Below are 23,166 nucleotides of genomic sequence, written 5' to 3' on the forward strand. Positions count from 1 at the left end.
CTTGTAATTTCAAAGTGGTGGCGGCATTTACGTCCGACATCTATAAGCACTGGTTACCAATTAACACCAAATGAATCATGACATGGGACATGGCATGGTTCTCCTGGCTATTCCTTGCTTGTTCCGTATCTCTCTGGGCACCGTTTACTAGTGGTAGGACCTCTTGTGAGTCCGCGCGGATAGGTACCACCACCCTGCCTATTTCTGCCGTGAAGCAGTAATGCGTTTCGGTTTGAAGGGTGAGGTAGCCGTTGTAACTATACTGAGACCCTTAAAACTTATATCTCAAGGCGGGTGGCGCATTTACGTTGTAGATGTATATGGGCTCCAGTAACCACTTAACACCAGGTGGGCTGTGAGCTCGTCCACCCATCGAAGCAATAAATAAAAAAAAAACGTAGATTGGTCATTGAAAATTCTAAAACAGCCCTGTTTCGAAGTTGATATTTGTGACTTCATCTGTTTGATTGTTCGTCTTTTATGAGATTCTCCTACCACGCAAATTATGAGCGGCACACTTCACTTAGTGATGTATGTATGTATATGGGTTCAGTTACTACTTACTACCAGGTTACTACCAGGCAGGTTGTCCAGTGGTTGCCCCTTCTACAGCAATAAAAAATTTTAAACCCCATAGAGTGTTAGTTATCAATTAATAGCAATTTTAAAATTGAAAACTTTGAATTAATCATCTATCGAATAGTTTGTGCAATTTTCATTGACAGGAACATGCAACATCGCATGCAGTTATTACAAACAATTTAAACAAAAAACGCGATTGTTATTTCAATTGACACACAAACCTAGCTGTTTACTTTTTTACATATATCAAAATGCAATAAATTACTTGCATGGTTAATTGCCTATTTAATATCATGAATATTTAAATTCATTGACGCAATAAAATATTCTCTTCAAAACCTAAGGAAAACTGGAAGATTTATGTTCAATTTTGTAGTTAGCTTTAAAGGTCCTCATTTTTTATATAAATGTATCATATTTAATTATTTATAATATATTCCACAAAAAAGTATTGCGGTATACTCGTAAAAAAAATGACGCACCAGTCATACAAAATTTAATTGAATTGATGCGATCAATTGTTGGTGTGAACTCAACAGCTCTTTAGAGATATTTAAGAAAGTTTACGTTTACATAACATCTACATCCTGTGTAACTTATGAAATCATGTAGGTAGAACACAATACAATAACTTGTTCAAACAATCTAGATCCGTTTTTTCAAAATATTAAACAGATAATGCCCTATATTTTTTCTTATAAAAGTAATCTATAATTATTATATATATATTCTGTTATCTAAGTAGGTGTACAACTTGATTTTTAACTCCCCGAAATTACCACAGGCCGTTCAAAACATTAAATCAAAACAAAAACACAGACAAAAACTAAGCAAAACGAACTTCGTACTAAAAACAACGTAACTCGTTCGCATTCATTAGGACATTTACATAATTGTGCCGAATCAGTGCGTTCTTGTTAAACTTTTTTCTTTTGCTGTCTCATGCATGCCTTGGTTTAAAGATACAAATTCTAAACTTAAGCCGAACATCACAGTAATTTACTATTTATATCGTAAAAAACAAATGAAATAATATTGAATAAAATTTTATGAAATTTAGATAACATCTTGTGTATCGAGAAGGATGAATAAAATATTTCTCGATACAGAAGTCTTTTAAATAACTAGAGGTCCCGCAGTAGTCGAATTTCGACTATAATTAATTGGAATTGTAAGTTTGTACACTATTATGATTGTATTTTATACTTCTATAATCACAAATTTCGCCAAGGCTACACTATAAAAAATATGAACAAACAATATTTAAGTAATCTATTCTCAATTTGACAACAGACGCCAAGAACAAAAGTTTGACAATAAATAGTATCCATGCGTGTGTGCGTCAAATACATGGTGTGTAGTGTGTGTAATGTTTTCTTAATTGATTTAGCGTATCTTTTGTGCATTATTAAAAAAAAAGAAGCATTTTGCACTTCTTCTCTATATTCTCTATAAGTGTGGAAAATTTCATACTCCTCCGTCCGCGCAATTTTCGTAAAAAGAGATACAAAGTTTTCGCTTCACGTATAAATATAATAATGTCAAATGAAAAAAAAATTCGACATTATTACATATAAACAGGCGTGGAATAATCACGGAATAATAGTCACAGTGACAGACAGGGTCAAACTGACAGACAGACAGGTACAGATAGTTCTAGTCTTAAATATTAAGTGTATTATCTATGGTTCTAGTCTACATCTTGCTCACAGAATGTTGGGTAGCAAAATTATCAAGAAAACAACATTTAATTTACTAAAAATACAAAATGAGGATAAAATAAATATTTGTCGTTTTTTCTGCTTTTTTTTAGTCGGGCACTTTAACAAGACTAGTCTGTCCATAGATTTCAAAAAAGAAACGGTAATTATTTGAAAAAAAAATCAAAGGCGTATCTGAGTGTATTTGTGTATTTACGTGAAATTGTTCGACGAGGCAGAACGCGCCGCTTTCACGGCACCGACACGCCGCCGGCTACGTGACGCGAACATGACGTCACGATACATTTCACTACCTCTTGTTGTATTCAACCAATGCATATATGTAAAGTACGAGTATATGAATATATTATGTAAATTCCATCGTCCAAAAGATAAAAAACAACGGACAAAGCGGGTGACTGTAATTAAAACGTCAGAAAACAAATTCCATAAAATAAATACAAACTCAGACCGTAAAGTGTTGTTAATTATATTATTCTGATATTTTGACTTTGTCAAATCTTATAAAATGATTGATGACGTTTCGATTATTGGGCATCATTACCGTGTATCACATTTAGGGTCATATGGTTACCGGTATTATTGCAAGTTCGTTCAACTTAAATTTTTGACATGACAACGTCTTATAATTCGATGGAGCCGGCTGCACGCACGAAAAAACATGACTCATGCGGCCTTACCTCGCCCTGAGGCGTTCCACGAACACGTGGCTAAACGGGCAATAAACTACAAATTATTTGACGACAACAAAGACGCGATCATGGAACGCCGTAGTCAATTCGAGTTTAATTTGAACATTGAAAACGTCATGAGAGAAATTGTAGCGTCACGATCAATTCAATAGTGATTTCCATTTACCTCCTTCTCTATATCCATACAAAATATCTATCAAACAAATAAAATTAAAATTTTCTTTTGAAAAATAAAATCATTCCATCAGTATTTTCTTATGACGTTGTCACGTTCAACTATCGTCAGTAAACCGACTTTACAGACAACCGATTTTTTTTTATCCTCAATGCCTAGAGATGAATTTTCTCAGCTTTGCAAACACGAAACAACAAAGCAGCCGACCCGTTTGTCAATATACCGTGATTGCGTTACGTAAAACTTACAATAGCCACATGGGCTTCAACAATAAGAACAATCACTGCATAATTGTGAACAAAATCACACGGACGCAATGCCGGAAGTTGCGACTAGCTCACCTTACCTTTCTACAAATACTGATTAGACATCCGAAATCAATAGTTAATAAGAATATTTTTTTGACATATTTTTTTTTTGTTTATTACTCGACTATTGCCATAGAAGTTTAACATTTTCCAGTTCAATAGATACTTTGTGTACATGTTTGTAAAGTTAATGAGTTGATGAATTTTAACAAACACATTAGATAATTCTTTGGAGAAAATTCTCTTATACGAACTCACCATTAGCTACCAGAAATAAAAAAAAATTGTGGCTTTTATTCTTCTAACACTATTTCGTTTATTTATCGAAAAAATGGTTTTAGCGAATGTTAAGAACAGCTATGGAATCTTTGAATCACTGTCCTAGTGTATTAGGCGACCACGAACGCAGTGCTGCGCGTGCGTACGAAAAATATTCGGCCATACTCTACTGCTTTCTACAAACAGATTTGGATGTAGGACCATAACAATGTCCATAATTTATGCTAATTAAAATTTGATTTATTCACTTCTCACAATTAGGATAAGGCGCGCTACTACTTTCTCTGAACACTATCTGAATTCTTATGTGTTACGCAATTGAAAACCAATGTAGGTACAGATTCTCGACAAACTTGTTTTAAATTACATAAGGGCGGTTACCTTATCTTCTCAAATAGTCGGTGGCAATGGTTGTAGATGTAAATCAAGCGATATTCGAGTAAAGAACAAATTAGACAAAGAAACCAAATGGGGTTTAAATTTTAAAGTGTTCGACCTATTTTTAAAAGCCAAAGAATGTTATATAGTAACAATGATCCTTGCAATCCAGACCTTTACAAACTGATAGTACCATGTACTTCTTATTGTTGTACAGCAAACGCTTTTGCACTTATTATCTCTCTCCGAATATCTTCTAATTTCTAATACTGACATAAGTTCTAGAAGAGCGTCCTGTGAATTCAATAAGATTGAGACTTCGACTCTAAGATGGGTGATGGCACGTCATATCTACCTATTTATATTTAAAAACAATTTGACACGTAAAATAACACAAATACAAATATTCAAATATATCCAACTTAAACTGATACCATACCCATACTCTTTATCCGGCGATATTCACCGATTATCAAAACCTGTCGTGTTTATGTTCATTACTCGCACAATGATTATGATCACGTCAATTATTGGCCCTACCGTACGCACGCCTACCGCTAAAGTTTCTTTATAAGGCAAAAGCGAAGTCCTTGTGGTCACGCGAGATCAGCTCAAGTGGTGCACGGCACGATTCGAGCAAAGTTTGTATTGAGGGTGACAGCCCGAGGACCATGTACTAATAAACCTTAACAGTATTGGATCGTTTATTGACACACTTCAGCAACTAATCTGTAAAGTTTAACCACTACCTGACACCTCGTCTTCGCTTTCGCAGTTGATGGGACGCACTCAATTTAAGGCTTAATGATTTTGGCGACAGAGTTTGTTGAAGGATGTATATTTAGGTCGTGCCCTTGTGCTTATTTATCAATTGATCTATTGTTTATATTCCTTATTATTTTTTGCGACTAATTTGCTTAATAATTTCACGGTTCACCTGGTGTCCTAATTGTATACTATAATCACTATCTTAACCTAGAAAATCGGAAGGCATGACTGCTTGACGGTTGACATGAGCAGGTTGGTGATACCATCTTCGGCCTTCGAGACGCAAATATCCCACACGCCCCCTTAAGCCCCTGTAGGAGGATCGGTCCCCGTCCGAAGCCCGTGCAGGCTCACAGTGTCACGAGCAATATAGATAGCTTTACGAATAAATTTACGATGCTATGTGTTGCAAATTTTAAACAATTTTACGATCACAACAAATTGTATAATAGTTTTTTACAAAAGTATTTTAATATTATGCGCAGAAAATGCATGTTATTTTCAGTAAGTCAGTTGTTTCCATTATACATTTATTTTGAGATTTAAAAATGAAGGTTTTATTAAGAGCTCACACGAACTATCAAGACTCTAGGGTTTTTAATATCAAATTCATAGTTTCCCAATGAAACAAACGTCTTACGAATAACATATTTCAAGTCATAAATAAAACTTTAAGATCTTATTCTCGCCCACTTATTCTTGTAAGCATGTCTCTATAATATCTCGTTTCTTTTTTGTTACAGGTGTGACAGCATTCCGTGACATATATTCAATGAGCTTACCGATTTCATTGATGCCAATTATGGCAAAGCCACAAGATACATTGAAAGTTACTGATTGAAATTCGCTAATTTAGCGATATAAAACATTATTTTAAATGAAACGGTGAAAATTGATCTAAAACAAAGATGGGGCGGCGACGATGGAGGTTCGTGACGATCGCAGCCTTCTTGCTGTTTATTATAAAAGACACGCAATGTCAAGGTAAGAGTCGTCTATTTAAACAAATAAAACATTTTGTTTGGTAAGCGGTAATTTGAGAAAAACTGGACTCATTTAACATTTTAGGATGTTTATGGAAGGAAAATATGCGTTCAGCATTTTAATTTTGCTAACAAAGAATGATGAACCTTAATCTACTCCTTTTTAAGTTAACATTAAGTCTCACATAAAAAGTTCAGAGGCATCAGGACTGTGCCACTACTAAAAACTCTTTGAAAGGTCATCTAAAGAACAACCTGAAATATCACAATCCTACCATAAAAACAGTATAATAAAACTCGGACTTACGTGACTTGTGAGAACATAATATTTCAATATTGGTAGTGGGAACGTTGAAATGTCGAGGAAAGCCGATTAAAATCATTACAATGACGAAGTTGTATTTGCAATTTCGAAAATATTTTACTTTTAAATTTAATAACGACTTACATCAAACAAATAAAAGTCCTATTCATATAGAAAATATGATTGAGAATAATTTTATTGTTCACTTGAATATTATTGTTTTACAGTTACTTAAAAAAATCATAGATTAAAAAAATACTTGATTTAACAAGCCTTGAGCTCGTTCGCTAATCAGATGATTACTGATGTAATAAAATTTAAACCGCCCAGGCTAGGCGGATCTACTGGCCATTCATTGATCAAACACAAAGAACATTTATATAGATAATGCAGTGAATTATAGAACTGTATTGAAACAACATATACCTATCGGTCTTTTCGAAGATTCCTTTCAACCAAAAATAGGGCTTTGTCTCGCAATTATCTTGAGGCAACTCAAAAAAAATCTTTTATTTCGTTCATCGCAAGCGATCGAATCAAATTTCTCGATTTTACCATTATTCGACAAGACGCTATAAGAATAGAATTTATACAATGCTTTATATTATTGTTAACTCACAAACGAACGCTTGAAAAAAATATTTTGACAATTGAAATCCTATTTTAACTTTTTTTTTTTATTGCTTTGATTGGTGGACGAGCTCACAGCCCACCTGGTGTTAAGAGGTTACTGGAGCCCATAGACATCCACAGCGTAAATGCGCCACCCACCTTGAGATATAAGTTCTAAGGTCTTAAGTATAGTTACAACGGCTGCCCCCCCCCCCCCTCAAACCGAAACGCTGCTTCACGGCAGAAAAAGGCAGGGTGGTGGTACCTACCCGCGCGGACTCACAAGTGGTCCTACCACCAGTAATAATACATTTTTTTTTTATCGCGAGTAGTTTTCAGAACGTAGACGTACAAAAAAAGCCGCTTGACCTTGCAACGTCGGCTTACTAGATTTAGCGTTACTACTAGCAAAATAGGCAAAACGACATAAAGTCCGTGTTTGTCCAAAGATGTGGGCGGACAATGCAAGTCCGTCGCCCACATGCCGACAGAAACCACGGGCGCTCGCTCTATTTATTTATTATTCTAGAGTAGTTCCACACACCGCAGTTTACCATTTAGCATAATGTAGAATGCTTGGGCGTCATGTGTAGGCAGATTTATGGAAATGCACCTAAGCCGAGATAAGACTGAATTTCAACTGATTCCAGAAAGTGTTTTATTTTTTATTTAAATACATGTTGTAAAATACATTTAAATAGGTTTAAAAGGCATTCCTTGTTCTTTGAAGTATACTAAATATCCTCTTTATTTTGTCCTATACTACCAGAGATAAATATTTTAAATGAAACCTTACATCGATCGGATATTTGAGTCGTCTATTATCAAAGGTGGCAATCTGTGCATTTGGACAAAAAAATGTTATTGATATGTCAATACAGATTGATTTGAATATAATCGTCTCCTTCAAAGAATACGGTTCAAAACCTGCATTAAATAACAGGTTAATACTTAACCTGTTATTTATCTAAGATGTCGATCAGAAGAGTTTTGTGACTGCCAATGGAATACAAAGTCAATAATTCGTTTTTCTGATTTACCAATAATTGTCCAAAAGTCACATTGCCGGCTTTGATAATAGTTGACTCATTTATATAAATACTAAACAATTAATTAGTTTAAATTTGATGCTATTTAAAATTTATAGTAATTATACTACCGCTACTGAGGCATACGATACTAATGACGTATGATCACCGTAGATTATGAACATCTTTTCAAAGACTACTCACATAATAGAATATAGTATTTTCTTCGGATTTGGTTAGTCGTAAGCATGCGAAGGAATATCAAAAGAAGAAATATACGAAGTCATAACATAGTGTCATGCGGTCAGGCATTTTGACGTCCGTGACCACGAAAACTGTAAACTATTCAAATAATATGATATTTAAGAACAAAAAAACGCAAGAGTAAATCGCAAAAGTGCTTTTAATTGTCTCATAGAATACAGCAAGAAAACATGCAACCAATTCCACTTAGCTCATTTGACCTTTAAATTACCACAAAAATTAGGCCGATGTTGTTTATAAACGAATAAAACTCTAATTGGAATGAAAAAGCACGAATTTGACATTTCAAATTTAGAAATTCGTGACGTTTTAATATCCATATTGTAATCAAATAATGCATATCATTTTGTGCCGTAAGTGAGATAAAAGTAGGAGATGAAAGAGTTTGATAGTTTTGATTTACGATTAACCATTTTTAATTACACGCCCTTATCGTAGCTATGAATATGTATATTCTTTCACCTATTGGTTGTCTGGAACAGACTTCGTTATCAATGAAACTTGCTCTAAATTTATTGCATGTTCTAGATTAATTTATTATTTTATCACCCAAAACACTAACTTATAGTAAAAGGTAAAAGCGTGTTTAGTTCTTTGATTAAATAATGTCGACAATACCTTCAGAATATACTTAAGTAGCAGTAAAATAGAAAATAATAGAACGATATTTATATTATACTAGCTGATCCGGCAGACGTCGTAGTGCCTCAATCCATAAATAAATGACCTAAGCTTTTGTATAAAATAAACTAAAAACAAACAAAAGGAATCCGTCCGAAGGGAGATACATCAAAGGGAAAACAAAATTGTTATTTTTATTGAATTCCGAGCATTTTCATATTTGTCTACCTTTTAAACCTTCTCTGGACTTCTATAAATAGTTCAAGACCAAAATTAGCCTAATCGGACCAGCCGTTCTCGAGTTTTAGCGAGACTAACGAACAGCAAATTATTTTTATATAGACAGATTATATTCCTGAAATGGTAATCGTAAAAAAAACATAAAAGAAAAATCTTGTGAACGCACACCATGTGACAGGATGTACTCGTAGTGCCCGTTCAAAGGACGGGTCTGACTTAGAGATATCAACGGCATACGTGAATGAACTACATAAGGTGCTCTTACAGAATCTATTTTGCCAATATCCAATACCGCATAGTGGATAGGGGCAAGATAAATGCCATATAAAACGTGATCCTTTTCCAAAATATATGGGTAGGTGGCATTTATTAGGCGGATTCCGCCCACCCGTGTCGAACTTCCCCTGACGTTGGTACCAGTAAGAAGTCAGATATAAGATGTTTTTGTAGACTGTAGAGCACGTCTTGTCATATGAAGACATTTATTCACGTAGGTTTTAAGAAAAATTGAGTGCACAATACTCAGAGAAACTATTTAGAAATTATAGTAATCAAATTAAAAAATCTAGTTGCAGCTTTAAAATCGTGGTCTTTTGTACAAACAAATCCGATATAATAATGAATTTCGGTGAATGTAATTATTTAAGTAACAGCAATGTTGCGAAATTCGTTAAATTTCGTGTTTTTCACGAGCCAAAAATAAGAGTGATCGATTTTTGCGGAGGCCTATTTTATTACAAATTCCTTTATCAAGAGCTGCCTTGCGCTAACCCTTCTCACGAAGGATCAAAGTTATTGATACACCGATCCCGTAACAGGAATTGTTTTAATATTAAAAGTTATGAAGGTGTAGAACAATAACCAAGTTGTTTATTTAGCATTAGGCTTGTTTAAAGCATAACTCTTCTTTATGATAATATTTTGCGAATAAATAAACACATATGTATTTAAATACCTTGTATATAAATATCTACATACCTTACATTAATATCACAAGTTGAAATACTGTTGATCACATGTTTATACCACAATTAACTTCGTCATTAGTTTCAGTGGCAGAGGATTTCATGGCCTCGTATTAAAAAATTCTCGAAGTCGCACTATAAGTTAGAATATACGAAAATCTCCTTTTGTTACATGACCTTATTTGACCTTTTATTGGAGCTTCTAGAAAGGGGGTTCACGGTGCTTACGAGAAATACGACACGAACAAGATACTTGAACTTAAATTAAATGGATTAATAATTGTAAATAGACATGCTTTAACAAAAACTGACTTCAAATAACAAAAAAAAAAATATTCCAAGACAAATTAATCTTTATAATGTTATAAAGAGGAAAGATTGGTTTGTTTGTTTGTATTGAATAGGCTCCGAAACTACTGAACCGATTTGAAAAATTCTTTCACTATTTGGAAGCTACACTATTCCCGAGTGACATAGGGTGTAGTCTTTTTTGAAAAAAATTAGTGATCCTTACTAAAACTCCAATAATGTAACCCAAGGTGTAAAAAAATTACCTAAAATATTCTTTACATCGCGTGCCCTGCGAAAACTATTCATGATAGAATAAAATTATGTGCTACGACTTTGTAGAACACATTATCATTTACAAACGAGTGTCGCGACAGCGTATGTCTACTATTATAGTTATGCCGCAATAAGTGTTCTTTTATTTAAAAAAATAATAAATATTATACAACGTCAAATATCGTTGAAATTGCTGTTAAAGTCCCGAGCGGTGCCGGAGCGGGCCGCTAGTATACACTAAAAACAATAATCATCGAAATCGGTTGGCGTGATATTGAGTTATTGAGTTGTTCATCTATTTGTCACGCACGTCCTTAATGCAAATTTAAGACTTTCTGGTTTTCTCATGGATACCATTATCAGAACTGGACTAAATTGAAATGGGACCTCACGAAAAGCGTCAGCCTTCTGATAAAAAAAAATCATCAAAATCGATTCACCCAGTCAAAAGTTATGAGGAAAGAACATAAAAAAAAACTTACAGTCGAATTGAGAACCTCCTCCTTTTTTGAAGTTAGCTAAAAATAAGTTTAAATATCGCTGAACAGTTTTGGGTGAAGTTTCGCAGTGTTGAATTCGCATTGTAAAGCCTTTTATGTAATATAAATAACATGAAAATTTCGGGTACATCTTCCGCGGGGTCGGGGTTGTACCAACGGATTTATAAATCGACTGGCGATTTATGGACTGGAGTTCTTGAATCATAGCAACTGTTTGTGCCAGAAAAAAGCAACCTGTTTCATTATTTTCGAATTGGATTGCGCTACGTCATTTGTCAAATAAATGTCACTTACATTTTGTAACGTGTAATGCATAGATTATACACTTAATATATTAGAGATAGATGCGCAACTCTCGTTTTTATTTTTGCTTTAGTTAAAGCCCGGTCCAGCAGGCGTCGCTACGGTCGATTATTAGTCTCCCTACCCCCCACCAGGTGGCTTTTTTAGTAATTTTAATATTTTTAATAACTCTCTTTATGAAAAAATCTTATCGTTTAGAATCGCTGGAATTCCCGGTAGTACTTATGAGATATTAAGGTATGTTTGATTGTGTTCAGCATTCTAATCGATAAGATCTTTTCATACAGAGAGAAAACAGTTTTTTAAAATAAAAAGCTGTAATTCTCTGTAAGCTATTTAATTTCCCTATATTACAAACAATTTTCGGTTAAAAGATTGTATGAACGTACAATTGTATAAAACTTCGAATAACAATAACTCCTCTAGATTAATCCTACTAGCGTACTTATTAACATTAAATCGAAAGTTATCTAAAAGTTAATTAAGTCTAGATAATCAAATCATTCAATGTCAATTAAGTCATTTGTGCGAAATATAAACATGTCAGCTTTCCATTATAAACATAGTAGACAATTTGAATTAAATTTAATAAATTTGTTTCTTAATGATAGCAGTTCTTGCTTAAAGTTGATCGTGACAGATCATGACCTTGTATGAAAATATTACATCTATAAATACTACCTATGCTTCGTCATACAATAATTGTCATTTAAACTAGCATTGTAGAGATAATACACACACTAAAGTGAATACTAAATTATTCTTAGCATTCTTATAAACATTTAGAAATTTAAGAAACGATCAACCCACAATCATGTTCATAACATGTGACATTTTGTTCTGCACAAACGTTTTGTTACATGATTTGAAAAGCAAAAAAAAAACAAAAAATGTTTAAAAAATGTAATGATGATTTAAAGTACTCTTAAATATTGATAGTTTGTACTTAATGACACTTATAGTAATCTTAGACATGATTACAATAGTTATACTTTTATTCTTTAACTAAATTATTTCTATTCTGACGTTTCTGATGCTTTAGCTTTGGTAATACTAGATGAAACAAACAGCATATTGAAAGAAAATCATCTTAAAGTTAATTACATTCATTACAAACCATTAGTTTGCATTTTGTTACAAAAGAAACTGATGTTCGTTACATGCAAATGAATTATAAACATACACATGCAAACATAAAATGTAAATTTATCTTTTAATCCAAATTAAATGTACATTAATATTACATCTAAATAATAGAAAGGGTCTCGAAAATTTTTATTGCACTCAACAGCAGACGAGCACACAACCCGGCTCATGATAAGTGGTCACCAGTGCTTATAAACTTCAGCAGTGTCATAGGGGTTGCTGTCTATCACTTAAGTTTTAATAAATTATTAATATACTCAGTCACAAGCATATTGATTTCACATAATGAAAATGTAAGAAACATAATCATGTTTGGGCATTTTCATTTATATCTGCTCATACAGAAAACACAACTTAGCAAATATATTCCACAGTTAATCTAAATAATTGCAAATAATGCTTTTGAAGATCATTGACTTTTGATCATTAATTAAAATCATCTTCTCGTAGAATTTACAAAAGCTCATTTACAAAAATTTATATCAGTATTTTCATATATTACTAACTTACTAATTACAACTATTCAAACGTAATAGTATAACTATAAGAACTAAACAACCTATTTTAAAACAAAATTGGCATCAATTTAGTTCTTATGAACTATTTCATCTATTAATTTATAAATTATAAACATATTTAAAAAAAATTAAGATCCCTTGTGAGTTCACATTCCTTGCTGAATCAGTTTCTCTTCTGAAACGGAGAAACAAAGTATCTTAAGTATGTAACAAATATTGAAAAAATACGACCATGAAAAATTTAGTGTTAATGTAATCATACTTACAAATTAATATATTACATAACACGTTCTGGTTCAAATATAGTGCATCAATCTTTTCATGTTTCAGACATTTTAGTGCTCCTTATAATTTTTCCATAAAATTTTGTCATTATCAAACCTTTGTCTACAAAAATAAAAACATTATTTTATATTGGGTAGAAGGATGAACGTGGTCACAGGCCACTTGGTGTAACTTGGTTATCAAACACCAGGAAACAAAATGTGAATGCCATCATCTAACTTTGGATGTGAGATCAATTGTGCTGTATTTTATTTAAACAGGAAAGCATGACTGATTGATCATTCCAAAAAACTAGTTCGGGCCCACTTGACAATAGGCATATAATACGCTGAGTTGCAAAACATAAATACTTCCACCCACTCGAGACAATTTTATTATCTGAGTTGTGTGTGTGATAGTACGAGACTTAACACCGACTGTTTTAATCAAACTTAACATATATGATAGCTAGGCAGCAGAAATAGGAAGGACCATTAGTTGGTGCTAATTCATTTAATTATATTATGAATAATAATTCTGTTAGCAAATAATATACCGGGAAAATAGTGTAAACTCACCGCTATCAAGGCATCCGAAATAGCATTTCATTTTCGATCTTCGAGGCATGCTGATTTTTAATAATAAACTTTCTGTAAGAAACGAAAATAGTTACACAGGCTTACGAAACGCTAACGAAGAAAAAAGTATTGGAACCAAGTTATGTCTAAAGAGAATTCAAAACAGAGTTTCTCAATGTCTAATCGTCTAATATTCTCATAAAGCTAAAAGATGCTCTAAATTAATACTACAACGTAAAATAACTCACACCAAGACCAAAAAAAAAATGATTTAAAAAATTAAATCGTTACGACATTTTGAAAACTTTTTTTTTTTTTTTTGAGATTGTTTTACGGCCCTGGAATTTTGAAAACTTCAAAGCAGTGTTTCCATTTACGTTTCTTTTACCACATTTTACCCTAGTTTCTTTTGAATTTATCCCTAAAATTTCCTAGACAACTTTCATAAATCCTTTATATAGAAAGCATAAATAAAATACAGAAAATAAACCACAGCATATTATTTAATGTAGGTATATATAATATAAACGCCCCCAGAAGATCATAGATCTATAGGATTAGAATTTTCAAGGAAGTCGACGCATTTCTTTTATATTCTTTTGCTGCACGCAACCTAACACTGTTCGGTTCTAAAATTGAGCAATTGTTTGCTGGCAAAGTTGGGAACTTTCTATGAAGCAAGCCGTTCAGGGTTTCATTAGAAAGCCTGTTTCTTTTGTCAGTTTTTACATTTGAGAACACTGAATAATCTTTCCACCTCAGTCTTTGAAGAAGGAACTGCTAGCAAAAGTGAAATGACAATTACAAGGTTTTCGTAAATGAAATTACCATGATAATCTTTCATGGTACATGAAGTACCTGTATATTACAATACAAGTAAGTTCTGGTGACATCAACGAAAATAGGTAAATAAAAGTTTGGCGGATTATACTTATTGGGATTCTGGGGAATCCCTAAGAAAAAAGCAGTGGCTTAATCTATGATTTACTTTACTAGAGGGTTACTGTTGAATCAAACCTTCTTAATAGTTTTTATACACAACTCTGTTTTATTCTTTTACTTGTCAACTCGACTTAATGTCATTCTCTCTCCATAAAATAAAATGTTCATTGTTTTACTTTAAAAACCGTTTATTTTAAAATTCACAACAGTTACTAGTATAGGCTTTGCTTTTTATATTTTTTAAATTGTCTTTATCATCCAAAATATCAGCTATTTTTCCCTAAAAAAGGGAGAATTCCCTAAAAATGGAAGCACTGCTTCAAAGTACGCTAACCTTTTTTATTGAGTCAGAACTCGTATCTGCCATCTAGTGAGTTTATTAGTTCATTAAGGCCAAAACGTTTCAAAAATGACCTCGCCGGTTCCTAAAGATGACGCTAGTTGTATGTTATTTTCCTTTGTATGGGAGTTGCACCCCCCTGGTGTAATGTTTAGTGAAGATGAAAAAATGTATTTTCGGTCTGGTTCCAATTTTTTATTATTATTACCGGAGATTATACATGTTACATTCTAAATACCATCGCCCACCTTGAGATATGACGTCGTAGTATCCGCGGAATTAATTCAAAGGATATCCTGCTCTTCAGCCGGGTACATAGTTTCTTCGCGGCAGAGATAATAAATAGATATAGATAAAAAGCACACAACTTGTAACTCTTCTCACCATTCTTATACTAATGTATTAAATGCTAAAAGAAACGAAATAGAAAATGTTTAAGTACAATTTCAGCGGGTTCACCGCTTTTAATACTGTTTTTCAATTTTCTCTTGTGGTACTTGTCCTTCGACTTGAAAAGTTTTTCTAAGCACTTCAAACATACTTGTGATGTAATGACATACCTTTTTTATTTTGTAGATACACACTGATAATTCCCTGCATGCGAAAGTTTTAAAATGTAAAAAGCAAAGTCATAAAAACGCCGAGTGTATAGCCATAAAGTTGAGAGTCCCTTTCATACACGTCAGGTGCAGGTGTGCTCAGGGTACAAGTGTGCCCTTCTAATTACTCGCGATTTATTTAATTTGTCCCGCTTTTGTATAAACAATAACAATTACGTATTGCTGCGGACTTTAATGTTGCGATTTTAAAAAAAATAATTAAATTAGTCATCATCATCATCATCAGCCTTTATTTGCCCACTGCTGGACATAGGCCTTCCCCAGTGCCTTTCACAGAATGCGATCCTCCGCTTTCCGCATCCAACGACTTCCCGCCGTGCGCACTAAGTCGTCGGTCCACTTGGTTGGAGGGCGCCCCACGCTCCTGGTACCCATCCGTGGCCTCCATTCGAGGACTTTCCTCCCCCACCTGGCGTCGTTGACTCGACAGACGTGACCGTCCCTATTGCCACTTTAGCCTTTAATAAAATTAGTGCGAATACGTTACTTCAACACATTTTTACCATTATTTGGTTTTGTTTCACTAGCCAAGATGCCTTCAGTCAATATAGTCCAAAGCGGTCTCCAATTTTCTTAGAAACAACACATGAATCGCGTCGTCCACATCGAGATATGAGGTCGAAGTTCAAATGCAGTTACTGGCTTAACTAGTTTCATACCTTTAAGACGCGCGATTCTTCTTCTGATTGCCCAAGCCCACGGCCCAACCGCATTGTTAAATAGTTACTGTGTTGCATGGAAATCCTGCGTCATTAGGCCGGTAGAAAATGCACTTTATTTTCTCAGACATGTGAACGACTTTCTATTAATTGGTTACCGAAGTCCAAGGGCATCATGAAATGCATGCCACTACCTACATTGAGACGTGAGATCGCAGTCTCAATTGCACTACGTAACGGCAATCTCACCCTTCAAACATACAGAATCGCAATAATCACATAAAAAAACAAACAAAACTTTCTGTGATTAGTCTTTCCTAGACGAATTTGGAAAATATTATAGATCACTTTCAACAGTCTCCAACTTTAATGGCAATTCCTGTTAACGTAAGTTAAGTTATGATCGTTAAAGATTTGCAACCGCAGAACACGGTCCTGTCCAAACAGACTGTGGTAATAGACTAGTGGGATTAATATCTACTGGGATCATCACAACGCCATAAGTAAACTAAAGTTCTTACTATGCAATAATGGAAAACTATAAAGAACACTTAGGTAAATGTAAGGGTGTTACATGAGATTATTGTTGGTGTTTGCACTAAAACTTTGGAAACTTATATTTTATCCTATCGCTACGCTAATATCTTTACATCATTTATCATAGGTATTTTAAAATCGTACAATCAAATTTGATTCAATAAAATGACAATACTTTTAAGATTTTAACTTTACAGTATTTTCCTAAAATCTTTTAATGTTTTTATTATTTTAACCAACACAATATAGGTTATGGAAACAAGACATAAAACGCGTTAGCTAACACAAACACTGGTCTCTGAAAGGGATTGAATAAACCGTACATTAACACTATGTCCAAAGCTAAAGCAAACATCGACTCGCAAACATTAGCCTCGGCGCGATATAACCTCAAAACATGGCACATCCCGGGGGAAATTTCACTTTTCGCAGCAGCTAACTTCATCGAAAAAATGTATCGACGTCTCCAAGACCGCACTGGGAACGATTCCTTTGATCCTTTTGAAACTGACAGCTAATTAGTCAACGAATTCGATTTCATAATTCGACTATTGTAGATTGTTTTTGTCAAAGTCACTCGAATACTTCCAATTACCAGGACTGAAACCAAAGATTCCCAGACAAAAAGGTACCTAAGACATAGATTTACTTAATTTTTGACCTGTTTTTATCTCGATCTATTTAAGATCAACCTCGTTACAACTTCGAAAACCAAACGTAAGTAAAAGCTAAATCACGGAAACGATAACCTTAATAATCGGTTACATTATTAAAAACTTGATCCCTGAGACTCGTGTAGTTTATGAGCGAGCCAATTTATCGATTTCCTATTACGCTCAACGATGCTTCAAGTCGAACCCTGATGAGGACCGCCGCCATTCTTAATTAGGGATATGATCCGCAAGAAAGTAATTTCCCCGAGATTATCTCTTCCGACGATGTGGACGCCGAAACCGAGGGCATAATAATTTGGCGACGGTGCCATAAAATGTGATTAGGATCCGGCGTATCTTCATTTTTTCGAGGAATATTTTCGCGACACGTCGCCTGTTCCAAATCGTAACTTATATTCGCCAAGCAAACGTGTATTCTAAGTAGAATGTATTATAGCTACTTCATTTGCTTTACATGTTCTTTATAATTTCTGAAGCGTCATATCTTTCGATTACACATAAACGTAAAACAGTAATGCAAACATTACAAATAAGCAGATAGATAAGTACTATATTCATATGTAGCTATAATTTATGTTTTTCATTTTTATGATCAACGAAATATTACATATTTAGGAAAAAGTTTCGTCCAGATTGCATCAAAATGGTTTCCAATAGCATTGTGTTCTGTACAAAGAAAACTAAAGTCAATTAGTATATTATCCTCTCATAGGACGGAGCAAACAAGTGGTAATGCTTTGTCTTTTAAAATGAAGTAAATGAAATAAAACACGGTATCAGTTAATTCAATATTTTTTAATAGTACCGATTTGAATAGCAACGTAAACACCATCTAATGTAATAAGTAATAATAGACGTCTATCTGCAAATTTCCAACCCCGTCAATAGTAAAATACCCGCCTAAGCGTCCGACCGTACAACATGGCAGAAAGATACTTGAACTTAAATCTAAGTAGACTTTTACTACGTAGCGCAGGTATAAATCTTTTATTGTGATTTCATAGTTGTAAATGCGTATTACAAGTTATTATGACTACTACTATTAAGTATTGCTTCATTTTGGTTTTCTTTTTCAGATGAAAATGACTTCGACTATCCACTGGTGGAACGAAGTTTTGCTCAAGTTCAACCCCCTTTATTTTCAAATGTTCGACCGACGACATTTTTTGAACACGGTGACAGTTATAGAATCCCAAGGCCCTCGCAACAACCGCTTTATAATCAAGGAAACGTAAGGTTTCCTAGCCCAAACTACAATCAAAATCCATCACCGTTTCAACTACCTACAGGAAGGAGTCAGTCTGGAGCCCAGTACTATATTAATCAACCAGAATTCACGCCGCAGCGGCAGAGATTTAGACCTGCATTACCTTATAATTTTCAACTTCATCCAGCTTCTACAAAACGACCTGAAGTTTCACAAATCCACTCGGTCGCTTATCAAAACGATCCATCGAAACCAGAAACGTTTCTGGGTCAAATAACTTTAAACAATCCCGACATTGATTACTTACAAAATAATAGATTCAAAAACATTCCATTTGACGGTAGTAACAGTTTAAAAACCAGCATTCAGAATGGACATTTAATTCGTGATGACATAGATATTGACACTGATAACCAAGACCTATTCGATCAGCACAGAGTTACAACCTACAATCCTACTAAGCTTGTTAGCAAGCCCAAATTGAATGGCAAACCTGCAAGGTTTTCGCACTTTGTTCCTCCGCTAGCCAATAATAAGCCGAATTCACAAAATACACCTTTCCACACAAGAAACAATTTGACACCGGTAAAAACGAATGCTAACATATTATATCATAGTTCTACCGAATATAAAGCTTTATTAGATTTGGAACCACTTCTTGAAGAAGAAATTAGCGATTTAAGTACCTTTAGAGAATTAATGAAAAACACACAGGGTTCACATGACGTTCAAGTCATAAAACCTAATACAACTGATGATTCTGAAGCATTTGACGATAGTAAGCCTGATGCTAGTTATATGAATACCGATAATGTACCTAATTCAGATAAAAGCCAATTCCTTAAAGTAACAACTAGCTCTTCATCACCTGCTCCAACAACTATATCAACAAGTACTACCACTGCTAGTAATACACACGTTGATGAGGATAATGATGATATCTTGGATGACGAGGAATTTGTTGAGTATTACGATGATGTAGATAGTTCGGAAGTCAAACCAACTGTGCAGACGCCACATCATTCCTCTGAACATGTAACCGATATTTATGATGATTACGATTCTACGGAAGAGCCTGAAAGCTCCACAGATGGTGTAGAAACAAACGTGACAAAGGCTTTCGATGTCCTTGTAACGAATCCTAACAATACAATGGTTAAAGATGATAACTTTAAGCATTTTGTTGACACAACAGTAATAGACCAGTTAGATGGTAAAAAAGAATTGACAAGTCCTAATACTTATATACCAGTGTCGGAAGAAATAACTTCTATTGAGCCACCATCTATTTTAGGACAAGAAGTAGTTTCAGTTGTGACTACGAAAAGTGTTGTGAATGGTACTATATCTATTCCTGATGTAACATATGCTCCTAGTACTGCAAAAATTAATACAGAAACTGATGCTATGTTATCCACAATTAAGAATCATCTGAATGATTCCTCATCACCGATCACAACAGAAAGCTGGATTGTTGTTGCTTCAGTGCAAACAAGTCGAAGTGTCTCCGGTGCTCGATTTTTACCTTTCCCAACTGTCGAACAAGAAGAAAAGAAACAAGTCTTAGCCGATGACAGTGATGAAGAAGATCAAGAAAATGTAACCAGAGACCCAAAACAAGACATTGGTGCTAGCAGTGGTAGTTCATCAACAGAAAACATTAATGACAAATTAGACAGTATACAGTCAGAATTGTCTAGTGCTGTTTTATCAGGAAGTTTAGACAACGAGAACAAAAATATTGAACTTATAACAGAATCTACAACTGAAAAAACTTCAACACCATCTACTACTACGACTACCACAACAACAACAACTACTACTACTACTACTACAACAACCACGCCTGCAGTTCCAAATGTTTTCACCTTGAAGAGTACTCAGCCACCGTCGACAACAGTTAGATCTGCACCAGAACCGTTACCAGTAATGGTCAAAAAGTTTGCACCTAGAGTAACATCGTCCACAACACCGAAACCAAAGAAAAAATTAGTTACAGTAATGGATGAATTGCCTGTGGGTCTCTTACCTGCTGGATATAAACCTAGATCGTCGTTCAAAGATAAACGAACTACTTCGACCACGACTACAACAAGTACATCTCGACCTCGTGTTAATGAAGTACCAATTATAAATAGTACGCAAGCACGATCATCTGGAATAAATAGTAAAAATAAGGTTATTATTCTAGATGATAAATCACTCCTTCCTAAAGAATACAGACCGAAAGAACATAAATCACAAGAAGAGGTGAAAAAAATCCAAAAGCACGATTCAAGTACATTACTACCACCTAGCGATAAAAATCCTACAGAAGCACCACTAATAAATCAAACGACAACGGTTAGTTTGTTGAATAATATAAATACTGTGGATATATCAGCATTTTTGCCCAAAGGATTTAATTTAAGCGCCACAACAGAGACAAAACCAAAAGAAGTCATAAAACCTATAGCAGTACCTGTCGACATCCGAGCGCTACTACCTCCAGGTTTCAAATTGAACGGAACAGAAAACAATTCAGACGAAAGTCCAATTGTAAAATTGACCGTTGCCGACGTTTCCAACTTATTACCACCAGGGTTTAAATTAAATGATACAGATACAGAATCTGTTTCGTCTAGTTCTACAACCAAAGCACCAGGGGGTATCAAATTAGTTTTCCCTTCAAGACCAGGAGGAAAAGTCAATAGGAAAACTACTACACCTAAATCATTAGGTCCATCACCCGTTACACCAAAGATACAAAAGGGATGGCCCACCAGGTATGTTACTTTTATCCCACCACGTACGTTAAAATGCATATTGTTTTTTTCTCTATTAACACAATTATTTATTTTATTAATTATAGGGCTTCAACTGAATTCACGGGCTGGCCTTCACCATCGACAACTCCATTTTCGATTGAAAAGCTCTTGGAAGCTCAGAGAAATGCAACTGCTACAAGTCCACTACCTGAATTTAGTACTGAAGCAACGACACGACGATCCACGACTACGACAACTACGACCCCAGTACCACCACCTTCGACTACTCCCGGTGTATGCCGTAAAGAATGTGATATAGCAGCTACTATCAAAATTGTTTCAGGTACATAAATAATATCATTCTTATGTTTTCTTTTTACACTGTAGAAAACTGTAAATTACAATAAGTATTTAAAACATTTATTGTTTATTTTTTTCTATTTTAGGAGTCAAGTGGGTACCCGAACTACTAGATCACCATACAGACGAATGGCAAAATCTTGCAAAAGATGTCAAAGAAGAGGTACTTGTATTTTCAATAAGTATTGCCGTTTAGTTTAATTAAGAGAAATAAGTATTTTATTTTAATTTCAGCTCAATTCTGTGTATTCGAAATCGGATAATTTAAGAAAATGGTATAAAAATATTCGAATTGACGGATTCAGTGAGGGTTCTGTTCTGGTTGACTATTTCATTGAACTGAACAATGTAGAAGAAAGAATAAACACGCTAGATTTGAAGAAAATATTCCATAAATCACTTCATGAGGCTAGACCAGGCTCAGTAGTCGAAACGGTAACAACACCACGAAACGATGATGAGTTTGATCCAGATGTGATGCTTGGAGATCAACCAGATGAAGATAGAATGAAAAAAAGTAACGAAAAAATGACAAAAACTATAGATAAATCGGCAGGAAAATTAGAGATAGGTAAATTTGTTATGGATCCGGCATATACGGAATTCATTGGTGGGTACAATGTTTCTTTTTTTGATTTAATAGCTTCAGCTTATCTTAAATATTATCACTTTTTTTAATTATATTTTATAGTTTTACCGAAGCGTGATGAGCCTACAATGGTGGTTCCTGATGAAGAATCACTTTTACCTCAATGGGGCATTGCAGTTATTGTCATAGCATTAGCCTCCCTGCTATTCGTCGTCATTTTTGGAGTTACAGTCGTAAGCAATAAAACATAATTTATAATAATTCCTTTAGTATATTCGTTTATTTAATTTAAATGTATTATGATACTACTAAATTTTCCTGTGTTCATTTATCTTAGTTGGTGAATCGGCAAAAAAGTGCCAAGGCAAAAGCACCTATACCGTTGAGTGAAGAGATGCTTCGAGATTTAGACAAAAGTCATATGGGTGGCTTTGATGACATGCATCAGTTAAAAGAACGGGACTTACCTTATCTTCCATCAGGAAAGGTAGTAAAACTAGAAGCTTTCACAATATTTTAATGCCTAATACTAAATTTCTTGAGTTTTTTGTGTGGCTGGGACAACCATAAAGATCTTACTTAAGATTAAGAGAAATGCATTTCTAGATTGAAAAACTTAAATTACGTATCTACACACATCTATATGGCTGAAATTTAAAATATGGAACTCTTCAAATCATCTCAGAAGATCTGACCCC

General features: G+C 34.2%; 1 protein-coding gene and 1 long non-coding RNA gene across 2 annotated transcripts in view; one reads left to right on the forward strand and one right to left on the reverse strand.

The window, feature by feature from the left end:
* The window catches only part of LOC114249358 (uncharacterized), a 61,966-nt gene that overhangs the window by 37,945 nt on the left and 855 nt on the right, over nucleotides 1-23,166 (forward strand). Inside the window, exons 2-8 of the mRNA XM_028182888.2 lie at nucleotides 5,647-5,887; nucleotides 18,642-21,537; nucleotides 21,624-21,862; nucleotides 21,966-22,042; nucleotides 22,114-22,489; nucleotides 22,571-22,701; nucleotides 22,806-22,955. Of these exons, the coding sequence (XP_028038689.2) occupies nucleotides 5,812-5,887; nucleotides 18,642-21,537; nucleotides 21,624-21,862; nucleotides 21,966-22,042; nucleotides 22,114-22,489; nucleotides 22,571-22,701; nucleotides 22,806-22,955 (3,945 nt within the window). The 5' untranslated portion in view covers nucleotides 5,647-5,811. The remainder of the gene's footprint in view (nucleotides 1-5,646; nucleotides 5,888-18,641; nucleotides 21,538-21,623; nucleotides 21,863-21,965; nucleotides 22,043-22,113; nucleotides 22,490-22,570; nucleotides 22,702-22,805; nucleotides 22,956-23,166) is intronic.
* LOC149501454 (uncharacterized) lies at nucleotides 11,609-14,142 on the reverse strand. Its single transcript, XR_016324235.1, has 4 exons — nucleotides 14,042-14,142; nucleotides 13,794-13,865; nucleotides 13,218-13,338; nucleotides 11,609-13,126 (listed from the first exon to the last, which is right to left on the reverse strand). It is a non-coding gene; the product is annotated as an uncharacterized LOC149501454 (long non-coding RNA).

Source organism: Bombyx mandarina, chromosome 15 (assembly GCF_030267445.1).
Source record: "Bombyx mandarina strain Sakado chromosome 15, ASM3026744v2".
NCBI lineage: Eukaryota > Metazoa > Arthropoda > Insecta > Lepidoptera > Bombycidae > Bombyx > Bombyx mandarina.